We start from the raw sequence: 12,617 nt of genomic DNA, 5'->3' as shown, positions 1-12,617 counted from the left end.
TTCAGCAGCTGGTTAAAGCTGAGTGTACATAATACAAGACATCTGGTTGTCTGTGCATTTTCAGTTCATTTAAAAAGTATAAACACATAAAACACTAAAATGTTTGATTTATTACAACACTGCTTCCTCCCCAAGAGTGTTTAAGTGGCTGGTCTATTTACTGTATTCACAGCTTATTTACTATCTAAAGGGATTTATCATTTCCATCCCCCTTAACTTTACCATGACATTTTATCAACAACAACAACAAAAGGCACTCATTCAGGATATATACAAAATTGCTGGTATTTGGTAACAACAAATGTAATAGAGGTAGTGCTACTTTTAAAATTAAATCAGGAACACATGAAGCACCACACATACTGTGATATGCAAATAGCAGGCAATATACGTGTTCCCCTTCCCACATCTGACCATAAGTAACAGAAAGCTAATAGCCACAGTGGCTTAACCAAAATAACTGTTTGCTCTTTTCACATAAGGAGAAATCCAAAGATAAGCCATCTAGGGTTGGTGTAATGGTTCTATAACTTTATCAGTATCCCACACTGCTGGGACACTGTTCTTCGTGTGTGGCGCCCATCTTCATAGTTTCAACATGTCCCAAACACTGCCTCCACATCCAGGAAGGAAGAGAAGGGCCAAGGGCAACGGGCTGAAGGTACATGCTCTGCAAGTTCATGACTTCTGCTTACGTGTAATTGGCTCAAACTGTGTCACAGAGCCATATTTAGTTCCCAAAGTGCCTGAAAACTAAGCTGGGCACACCCTGCCCCCAAAAATATCGGAGAGGAAGGGGAGAAAGGATACCAGGCATGCAAAGAGCTGTGTCTGTCACAAGAGTTCAACTTGCCTGGGACACTTTTCCCGTGCCCGTCCCTGTCAGTGATTCCTCAGTTGTCTCAGCCCTACCTTCCAGGCTGCACGTCACCAGACCAAGTCACAACAGGCTTTGGTGGCTCTCATTCCTAAATCTATATTACAATTTTGGATGCTGCACTTGTGCACAACAGAGGCCAGGAGCCTGTTTTCTCACAAATACCTGTCTTTCCTTTTTGGGCCACAGGCAAGTGGCACATTTCCAACGATATCCCCACACAGACTGAGATTCTGTGATGATAAATCTTAAAAATCTACTTTTTTATTTCAAAAAATAATTCCTTTAAAATATGCATTCTCGGGAATTCCCTGATGGTCCAGTGGTTAGGACTCCAAGCTTCCACTGCAAGGGGCATGGGTTTGATCCCTGGTCGGGGAACTCAGATCCCACATGCTGTGCAGTGTGGCCAAAAATTAAAAAATAAATAAAATAAAATATGCATTCTCGATGGGGGGGTCGAGATCACCCTCAAGAGGGTGAAAATTGGTTCTTAAGAGGTGAAAAACTTCATAGATATTATAATGATGTGTGGCCCTCAAAAAGGCCATAGCACAATACACAGATATTCAGTGTATCTGGAGTATTCAAATCTCATTAGGACTTCAGAGAGGCAATTAAGAAAAAAAGGTTGAGAGTAACTGCTTTAAAAGTAACAGACATTTTGAATCACACAGAGACTGCATTCAGCTGTAGTGACAGAAATCTAGTTCTAACAGTGTAAACAAATAAGGGTCTAGTTTTCTCACATGAGAATTCCAAGGGTGGGGTATGGGGTAGGGGGAGGAGGTGTAGTAGTTGATGACTTTGGTTCAGCAGCTCAATGACATCAAAGCAGAATTTTCTCTGAGTCTCTTAGCTCTTGGTGCCAAGATGTTCAACACAACTCTAAAGAGACCCTGTCCACATTCCAGAAAGCAGGAAAGTGGGCTCTCACAAACAAAAATATACGTATGCCTCCTAGATGAGTCAGGTCCCCTTAAAGAGCTGCACCCATAAGTTTCACTTGAGGACTTCCCCCCCACATCTCACTGACCACACATAGCTTCAAGAAAGGCTAGAAATGGAAATCTGACCTCTCCAAAAAAGGCCAGATATAGCAATAAAAACAGGAAGCAAGGAAGAAGGGGAGAACAAATAACGGGTGGAAAACTACCTGCATCTACCACATATATACTAGATTTAACTGTTTCCCTCTCAAACCCTTGTTTACAGAGATTAATTCTGTGCCTATCATACGCTCAGTATTGCTAAAGAGCTTATTTTCCCCTCAACAACATAAAATTCTTGTGTTGATGACAGGTCATCAGAGTCTAAATATTAGGCAAGAGAGACAGAAGAAGCCCATGGATGTACACGGAGGCATACATAAAAAGCATACATGAAAGTACTACACCACAACCCACAAACTCTTCAACATGATCAATTACCATCTTCAATATACAAAGAAGATAAAACTAATCCTGGCTTAGCCAGAACTTACAAGAGTGGAATATCAGTGATTAACTGCATCAAACAGCACAGCAATTCTTCCAAAAGATCTTCTGAGTCAGAACCTGGTAAGATACATAAAACGTTTTTGAACAAAGTGTAAAACAGAATTCGGTTGTTCAGCTCATAATTTGTTTTTTTTTTTTTTTGGCCACGCCATGTGGCATGCAGCTCCCCAACCCAGGATCGAACCCGGGCCCCCTGCAGTGGAAGCACAGAGTCTTAACCAGTAGACCACCAGGGAAGTCCCTAGAATTCAGTTATTTAGAAGTTTAGTTTTCATTCCTAATGAAAATAAGAATAATTATTATTACAGAAACTCGAACACTAATGTTGACCTCTGAATAAAATCTATGTCATGAAGCAAGTCAGCATCTATTATAATCTTCATCTAGTAGAGGAATTTTTTTTTTTTTTTTTTTTTTTTTTTTGTGGTACGCGGGCCTCTCACTGCTGTGGCCTCTCCCGTTGCGGAGCACAGGCTCCGGACGCACAGGCCCAGCGGCCATGGCTCACGGGCCCAGCCGCTCCACGGCATGTGGGATCTTCCTGGACCAGGGCACGAACCCGTGTCCCCTGCATCAGCAGGCGGACTCTCAACCATTGCGCCACCAGGGAAGCCCTAGTAGAGGAATTTTGATCACCAGCTATTTATTCTCTCTCTTTTAATGCTTGAAGGTTAACTATGGCTTCTGTAGGCAAGCAGTTTTCAAGTTTCTTATACTGCACTATGTTTTTTCAAATAAAATCTGATACTAAAGTCAAATAGATAAAACAGATACAAATTCAAGCTGCTCCAGCCGCTCTGTTTGAATCAGGACTAGACTATCTGCACCTTCTCCCCCAACGAATATCTGACCTGACCCTTGATCTCCTTGATGAGCCTCAAAGTGCCTTCTCTGAACCCATGGAGCCCCACCAATCACAGAATGAAACCCGCTAAGAGGCCAACCACCTCTTTACAAAGAGCCAAAGACAAAATGGCTTTCCCAAGTCACAGAATAAGCAAGCAGCGAAGGTAGGTTACAAATTACTGTTCCAATAGAAATGCTCCTCTGGGGCTTCCCTGGTGGCGCAGTGGTTCAGAGTCCGCCTGCCAATGCAGGGGACGCGGGTTCGTGCCCCCGGTCTGGGAAGATCCCACATGCCGCGGAGCGGCTGGGCCCGTGAGTCATGGCCGCTGAGCCGGCGCGTCCGGAGCCTGTGCTCCGCAACGGGAGAGGCCACAACAGTGAGAGGCTCGTGTACCGCAAAAAAAAAAAAAAAAAAAGAAATGCTCCTCTGTCCCAAACGTCTCTAAGCCAAGTGACCTTCTAACATCCAAAGCCAATCAGGATCTCATGTGGCTCCTGGCTTTGGACATTACTGACACCTACTCCTTCATGAAGTTCTTTCTTCTCTCAGTCCCTATGCCTTCTTTCTAACCTACTACTTTTCCTATTCATTCCCAGTATCTGCTACCTCAGAATGCCTTTCAACATTGACATGTTCCCCCAGAATTCCACCACCGGGTTTCTTCTCTTCATGTCTCACTCCCTGTGTTCTCCCTTCATCAACCATCACTTACACGCTGGTGATTCCTAAGTCTATGGTTTTCCTCTCAGCCTCTCCACTGCACGTCATATTTTTATATCTACTTACCTCCCGGCCACCTCCACCTAGATACTTCACTGGTACCTCAGCCTCAACACACTCAAAACTGAACTCCTCTTTCCCAACACTTCAAATCCAGTTCTTTATTCTTTATTGTCCTTTTTGGTGACTACATCAGTAACCCAAGCCCCAAACCCAGATGATTCTCTCCTACTCATCTTTTTATAACCAATCAGTCTCTAGGTCCTCTCAATTACACAGTCTGCCCCTCTGATATTTCCTCTTTCCTTAACTCCTTGTCATTCTTTCGTTCATTATGTCATCATTTTAAACAAATTTACTAAATTAAAACTCACTCTGGAACTTCTTTAAACCTTCTTAACTAGTATTCCTACCTCTAATTTTACTCCTCTCCAATCCAAACCCCAGATCGCTATCAGAGGGAGCTAACTAAATTCCATCCTTTCATTCTCCTGGCTTAGATCTTGTCAATTGCTTTAAGCTGATTACTACACATCAGAAAAAACTCAAAGCCCCAAACTACAGTATGTCAGACCCTGCAAGATACAAGCCCTGAATCCCTTTCTATCTTTATCTCCCACCATTACTCCCTTCGTGATTTATATTCCTGCAGTGCCAAGCTGCCTAATACTTGCCGTATCATGCCTCCTACAATTACATTCTCTCTTCCTGGAATGCCCAAAAACCCTGATTTTGTTTTTTTTTTTTAAAGCCCAACTTTATCTACCTGAACCATCCTCAGTCTTCATCTCCTCCATAAAATCCAACTCTCTTGCCTCACCCTGAATAAAAATAATCATCTACACAGCATCTATGCCTTGTGCATCTGTCTGTTATTATAAATGTTGGTTGCACTTAGTTTCTGACTACATGTAAAGTTGGCCCCTATTAGACTTTGTCCTTCTTCAGGGTGATGACTGACAAAGAACTTGGCACATGATACACACTCAATACGTGTTCACCGAAGTGAACACAGGCGTCTAAGTCCAAATCTAGTGGTTACTTCCAAAACATCAAAGCACTTGGAATCTCAAAACGAAGTTTAGCAATTCTGTTTTTCTAGACCACAGTTTCACCTGGTATCATTAGAAAGTATGAAGAAATTCCTTCCTGCCTCGCCAAAAATAGAACTGGCACAGTAGCCCTCTGAGAGGTCAGTGCAAAGCTCGAAGAGATTACTCTTTCACGCTGAAGACACGAATCAATGCTCAAAAGAATACACAGCAAGAATCAAGTTCAATAACCACATTAAATCTCATTCTAGAAGTGGTAGGCTTACAGCTCAACTAGTGAAGAAAGTCAGGACAAGATATAACTAAATCTCTCTCTGCCAAAGCTGTCCAACAGGATCACCTTACAATGCAGGGGACACGGGTTTGATCCCTGGTCAGGGAATTAAGATCCCACATGCCGCCGGGCAACTAAAGCCCGTGTGCCACAACTACCGAGCTCTCACACCTCAACTAGAGCCCACGTGCCGCAAACTACAGAGCCCTCACGCTCTGGAACGTGTGCGCCACAACTAGAGAAGAGAAAACCCACACACCACCCCTAGAGAGACGCCCGCACACCACAACAAAGAGCCCGCGCACCGCAACAACAAAAGATCCCACGTGCCACAACTAAGACCCGACGCAGCCTAAAATAAATAAATAAATAATAAATACATCTTAAAAAAAAAAAAAAAGCTGTCCAACATAACCCAAACGAGTTAACAACCGGTTCCAACAAGTTGGTTTGTTGGCATATAATACATAATACTTATTTGCTGAACTGTCATTCCTTGGCTTACCCCAGAGAATGTGGTGACCCAGACCCAGCAAGAACATTTAAAGTCACTCACTGATTCCCTAAAGAACATTTTAGACCAAATAAATTAGCCAGTTTAATAATATACCCCTGGTTCAGCCAAGCAGCCAGCACAAGGGTTTTTTTTAATACTTATTTATTTGGCTGCGTCAGGTCTTAGCTGTGGCACGTGGGATCTTTCGTTGCGATGCGCAGGCTTTTCTCTAGTTGTGGCACATGGGCTTCTCTCTAGTTGTGGCACGCGGGCTCCAGAGCACAAGGGCTCTGTAGTTGTGGCACATGGGCTCTCTAGTTGTGGTGCGCAGGCTCAGTAGTTGCGGCACGCGGGCTCTACATACTCAGTAGATCCCGCAGTATGTGGAATTTTAGTTCCTGATCAAGGATCGAACCAGCGTCCCCTGCATTGCAAGACGGATTCTTAACCACTGGACCACCAGGGAAGTCCCCAGCACAAGTGTTTTAATTACAGAAGGTGAGGGAACAAGTACTCAGGACACACAGATGGTGCTTGATTGGATTTTTTTCCTTCCGGGGTGTAAACACATCTAATTTTCAAATCTTAAAATGGCGACAAGGATCCTCTCTTTGGTTCCATGTGCCATTCACATCATGACCTCAGCCAAGTTTACAGCTGGTTAATTAAGGAGTACATACACAGCTTCGTTATCAATGTAATACAATACTAATGAAAATAATGATAAATCCATTCCATACAAGTAAAGAGTAGCATTTCAAGGCCAAAGTTCTAACAAAACTAAAGGCAAGAATAAGCAAATTCCAGGTGAAATCTCTGACAACTTCCATTTACTAAAGCAAAAACATTCTTGCATAATACTATATTCTTATTTCTGGGGCTAATCTAGAAGCAAATAATTTCACAGCAAGTGAAGAGTGACTGCTTAGCAGGTTTTACATTAAGCAAGTCACTCATATTGCATTAGTTTCCAAGCGGCATTTATAACACTTAGCTTTCATGTGAGGCCAAATATCTTCCTTAGTTTCAATAAAAACAAGTAAATATAAAACTCACCTGCCAAAAATTATTCATGCATTTCTCACAGGAAAGAGAATCTTAAAAGTCCTTGAAATTTGCAGGTTCATGACAAAGTAAATTGATGTTCTTTGAGTAAAGAAATTTGCAGAGATTCAGCGTGTTTACTGTGTTGTGAACTTTTATAACCTAGAGCTGTTTTTTTAATCTCTTAAAGGGTTTTAAATTGCCTCTATATCTCCAGTTAAACATTTTAATATTTTAAATCATGAGCATTCCATTCTCTCTAGCTCACATTAATCTTAACAACAACCCTTAAGGAGCAGGTATGATCATCATCACTTTACAGATGGGAAATCAAGGCTCAGAGAGGTTAGCTTACTTAGAGTAAGTGGCAGAATTCAGATTTAACCCAAATTCAGACTTCCAAAGGAGAAAAAAAAAAAAAAAAACCTTACAAATTACTTCTATAAAGACCTGTTTCTACAAGCTCGGAAAAAAATCCAGTCAACCAATCCATGTTTCACTGAAGACCCTAAATACAAATCCCTGGGAAGTGAGTACTCTGAGCCACGTTAGGGGACAGATTGGACATACCACATATTACTTTACACGTCAAGCTGACAGCCTACACATTCGCCTACACATTCATCAACACATACTCAAGTTCTTGACTTAAATATCCAATTTACAAATAATCTCAAACAACTAATAAATACAGACTCTTATTACGAATAGTTTGCCGATCAACGTCACTGAAATCCCACCCCTATCCCTGAGGTTCTCCCATTTTAAAGCCCAAATGCTACTTCCCGGGTCCCTATGAGCGTCAGCAGAGAAAGTTGCAAAGAAAGAGAAAGAAAGACAAGATTTATGGTCCCTCACAGCTCTAATAAATCTACACCTGAAACTAAGCTGTGGCCAGTCCCTGTTAGTGCTTTCTGCTCGGCACCCATTCAGAATCACGGACTAAGATTCAACTCTCTTATTTTGGCCTTAGGGAGACAACCAGAGATAATAAAATACTGTCTTAACCAAACGCCTTCCATCAGAGTTGGGGGGAGGAGGGGTGGGGAAGAGAGAGAGAAAAGAAAAATTTTTTAAGCACTCATTCGAGGAAGGGGAAAAAACAGCACTGACGGAAAACAAAGCAGCAGCCAGAAAAAAGAAACATACGGGTCAATTAAATCAGGTTACACGTAGTTATTAAAAGGAATATTAAAAGACAGAGAGCTAATCATTGTTTTCCTTGCATTCAGAAAGTCAAACTGTCAGTTTCTCAATGCTGCCCAATACAGTGCTAATACAGGTACTTAAAACTTAAGAATTAACAGAGCTACACTGCAAAGAGTGCCTGAAATTTCAGAGCAAAAGACTTCCTTAAGATGAAGACACATAGCTGGATTATACTTACTATAAACTTCTACTCAGAAAAAACATGACAGAGTGTAGGTTACTGTCTATTTTAACTGTGAAGCTAATACTGGGATTATTCTAACATATTAAAAATCATATTTAAACTTCTAATTAGCAAAATCAAATATGCCTCCATTAATTAATTAAGGAAAAGCAAATGGATTCAGTCTTCTCTAAAAATAAAACTGGTCTACATTTCCATGCATTACAATATTTATAAACCTGTGTCGCACAACCATTCCAATAAAATCTGCAATAATTTTGGTCAACTGCTATTACTGCAGTCGAACAGAAATGTTTCTAATTACCCTCAAGGATAATATACTCTATGAGGTTTCATTATAAAATGTGCCAATTAGTAAAGTTTAATTCATTTTGTTCCACTGATTACATAAAAGAAAGAAGGGGAGAGAAAGAAATATCGCGAATCACACTATCACCTATTAAATAACCAAAGAACAAGTCAGGAGTCCCTAGAAGCACTTTATTCTTCTGCAAAGTCAGATCACAAATCTTATATGCTAAATATTTTAAAAGAATAAATCTGCACTTTCTTTTTTCTCTGAGTCACATTGTTCAACTATCGTGGAGTTTTTTGGGGGGGTTTTGCATTATTTATCTATAACTAATGAGATTAAACTATTAAGTTTTATATTAAGACAAAAATAAAACCAAAATCACTCACCTCCCCCCACAATACAATTTCTGGTTCACCTGTTGAGCGACAGCGGCCCCAGGCCCTAGGGACCAGCTCAGGCGGAGGAAAGAGCAGTAAAGCCCTGCCATCATGGGAGCCAAAGCACCTCGGCCGTCAGAAAAAATCAAAGCTACTTTCAAAGGAGAGAGATTTACCTCCACTGCATTTAGTAAAACAAATACACCACGGACTGGGAAGGTAATTCCAAACAGTTTCGAAAAGGTTTTAAGCCAGAGGGGAATAAAAAGGAAATTGGTTGTGTTGAAGAGGTGTGATTAAGGATTTTTTTTCCCATAAATTTCCATCTCATGTAATTTTTTTCTTCTGTTTGTTTTGGTCTCTCACAAATTATAAGTTTTCTCACCTGTATGGGATCCCTGACTCCCCATCTACCAGCTAGAGGGAGACAAATGGCACAGCCTGCCACGCGGTGGTTCCCACAGGTGGGTTGTGAGCTGCTTCATCGAGGGGCATCTAAATGTCCGTTTCTATAAGTCTTTCCCTGTTTTGGGTTCATTTTCTCCAGAAGAGTATCCGCTCGTCTTCTGGCAGGAAAGAAAGTGGGGTGGGTAAAACCCCAGTGCCAGCATTCCAGAAGCCAAGTCAAGATGCCTCACTCTTCCATTTTGCAGCCTTTTCTCTTAACCCTATTCTCGGTACACCACTGCCTCCACTGTGCCCAAGAGCTCACTAAGGGAGGCCCCATTGGTCCAGCCTCTACAGAGAGCAGATTTTAGTACTAAACCGGGGAAGGGGTGGTCCCATGACTGTACATGACAGCGGAGATATCTTTCCATCAATCCCCCTGGTTGTCTGCCTTCAGAGACACCTGGCACTTCCAATTCCTAAGCATCTCCAGGATTCTGCAGCAAGAACTGGCTTTTCTCTAAGTTCTCCAACCCTGAAGGCACTTAGCTCCCAGCTTTCACTGGTCAGTTTAATTCAGCATTACTCAGTTTTCCAACTTGCAAAATGTTACTAATATTGTGGAGACTTCCCTGGCGGTCCAGTGGTTCAGACTTTGCCTTCCAACGCAAGGGGTTCGGGTTTGATCCCTGATTGGGGAGCTAAGATCCCACATGCCTCACGGCCAAAAAAACAAAACATAAAACAGAAGCAGTATTGTAACAAATTCAATAGACTTAAAAAAAAAAAAATTGTGTCCCCCTCTCTTTCTCTTTAACCTAATAAATTCATAACTTATTAAAAATCCCTTTACTGATCTTTCATCGGGGTTTCAGAAGAAAGCAAAGATGATCATGTATGTTTAATCTACTATGCTTGAGAGCAAGTCCTACAAAATCAATGATTTTTAAAAATAAATATATATTGAACTATTAACGTAGTCAAGCAAGCCTTTTACCTGGACTTGACAAGTGCCTAGTCTCTTTTTTTTTCTTTTTGCAGTAGGCAAGCCTCTCACTGTTGTGACCTCTCCCGTTGCGGAGCACAGGCTCCGGACGCGCAGGCTCAGCGGCCATGGCTCATGGGCCCAGCCGCTCCGTGGCATGTGGGATCTTCCCGGACTGGGGCACGAACCCGCGTCCCCTGCACCGGCAGGCGGACTCTCAACCACTGCGCCACCAGGGAAGCCCGTGCCTAGTCTCTTTCTACTCTGCACAAAGCTGTGCTAACTGGTTCCCAAGCTCCTCAGGCCCACACGTCTTGCTCCGCCCAGCTCTCGGCAGGTGCCCTTCCTCCTCCCCCTCCTCCTCACCTGCCCCTTCTGGGACACAGGCAGCACGTTCTTCCAGAGCAAACCTGTGTTCCCTCTCTGTGCTCCAGATCCTAGTGCCTCTTACTTCCCTGGACCTTTTTACTGCTTCTCGCCCATCTTTTTTTTTTTTTTTTTTTTTTTTTGCTTTTATCTTCAGTCTCTCAATCTCCTAAGGTATCTTCCCTCATTTAAAAAATTAAAAATATCTGTAAAGAAACTATAACTGGCAGCAGTATTGTGGAGCAGTTACTCCAAAGGACCCTCCTGTACAAAACAACGAGTTCTTGGTTAAAATACACTCTTTAGTGCACTGATGGGCTTCCACGAAGTAAAGGAAATCTACAAGGACCCCAGCACCATAACCAAAAAGAACCGCCGCTACAAGCAAACAAACCATGGCTTGAATCCAGAGTAGAACACTGAACAATAAGCAAACTCTAAGGGCAGGGTGTCCCTGAGGATGAAGCCAGCTACTGGGAGACTAAGTCTTCAGACTTGCCACTGGGAAGCTGAACCTGAGAGCCACATCAAGCCAAGAACTGCTGAAGGAGACTGAAGTGGCCTACGGCGCAGCCCCTGGATCCCTTTAGAAGCAAATGCAAATCCTACCCTTATTTGGGGCCTCAGGTTAAGATCAAACAAATAAAAGCTCACAGTCAGCACCATCAAAGACATAAGGAAACAAGCTACCATAAGTGTCTGCAGAAGCCAGCAACAGATTTAGGCCCCTAAGGACTTAAAAGATTGGCTTTATGCATAAAAAATGTAAAATAAGTATCAGTTATTATATCAGCAAAAATAGGACATAATACCAAGACAGAGGAAAGGAAAACTTGCATTGAAGGCAAAGGGAATGCAAACAATTTTGTAGTACTTCACAGTTTTGCCTAGGGCTGGCTTTGTCCCCTCGACTATTCTCGAAGGCATGGAATAGTGGAAAGAGCTATGTTTGCATAACGATACAAATTCTCTCTAGCAAACAATCTACTACCACATCATACATAGCCTACAGGAAAATGTTCAAATATGAAATCCTCACAAATTTCAATTACAAACTGAGAGCAGACTAAGAGTCATACTACCCTCGTAAAGATGGCTTCACTGAATATGGCAGCAATATCTATCTGATCATGGCAGTATTACAGTGAGTTGGGATAAACAAAAAATTCAGTATGCTGTAGTAACCCAACAATCCTAAAATGCCTTGGTTGATTTGCTCAATTGTTTGCAGATGGCCCTCTACTTTTGTCAATTCAACCTTCAAACAACCCTTACCACTGTATCTTACCTATCCCTGAACAGTCTTTTACACACCTAAGTCAGATATTCATATACTGGCTAACAAATGGATGTTTTCAGAGTGAGGTTCCATTTTTTACCATTCAACAGTATCTGTGCAATCATTTAATTTTATCACACTTTTACAAACTGTAAAAAGACGTTGACAGAAAATATAAAAAAGGACTTATACTAGTGATAAGAAGTAGAAATCTCAAACTAACAACCTAAGGCTACGATGAAAATAATTACACATGCCAAAAACAGCAGTCTTTAACCTTAAGGAGATGTTCACTGGACTTAAGCTGGTGGACAAACAGCAGCTCAGCTGCAAATGAAAAGAACAAAAGAGCATGTATAAAATCCTGAATTGCCAACCGGATAAAGGAACAGGACAGTCTGTCAGCACACAAAATCACCAATTACCAAACCTCACAGGCAGCTCTTTCAGTGAGATGACCATCTTGATAAAGTGGCCATGGTTGAAGAGTGTCGTTTTTGTCCTGCCTCTACATGAGGCTACCTGGGATGTACAACAAAACCATGCTTCTCAAGCCTGGATGTGAGCGGGGAGTGCAGGTACAGAGAGGGTACTGTGGCAAGACGTTTGGCCCCCAAATAAGCACAGTGTATCTCTCAAGTGCATCAATTTGCTCAACGGTAAGTAATGGAAAAAAAATGATTTTATATTAAAATAAAAAAGATATTGTGTTAAATAAAGCACAAT

At 41.8% G+C, this 12,617-nt stretch overlaps 1 protein-coding gene and 1 long non-coding RNA gene across 5 annotated transcripts in view; both read right to left on the bottom strand.

Annotated features, from left to right (window-relative positions):
- DYM (dymeclin) overlaps positions 1 to 12,617 on the bottom strand; it is a 375,320-nt gene that overhangs the window by 300,224 nt on the left and 62,479 nt on the right. For all 4 annotated transcript variants that reach the window (XM_033421381.2, XM_049697847.1, XM_049697848.1 and 1 more), the window contains exon 6: positions 2,361 to 2,433. In XM_033421381.2, the coding sequence (XP_033277272.2) occupies positions 2,361 to 2,433 (73 nt within the window). The remainder of the gene's footprint in view (positions 1 to 2,360; positions 2,434 to 12,617) is intronic.
- On the bottom strand, positions 2,767 to 12,562 carry LOC125961229 (uncharacterized). Its single transcript, XR_007471658.1, has 2 exons — positions 3,661 to 12,562; positions 2,767 to 3,434 (listed from the first exon to the last, which is right to left on the bottom strand). It is a non-coding gene; the product is annotated as an uncharacterized LOC125961229 (long non-coding RNA).

Source organism: Orcinus orca, chromosome 15, assembly GCF_937001465.1.
Source record: "Orcinus orca chromosome 15, mOrcOrc1.1, whole genome shotgun sequence".
Classification (NCBI taxonomy): Eukaryota; Metazoa; Chordata; class Mammalia; order Artiodactyla; family Delphinidae; genus Orcinus; species Orcinus orca.
The sequence above is the reverse complement of the archived record's forward strand: the minus strand, read 5'-3'. Positions and strand labels throughout refer to the sequence as shown.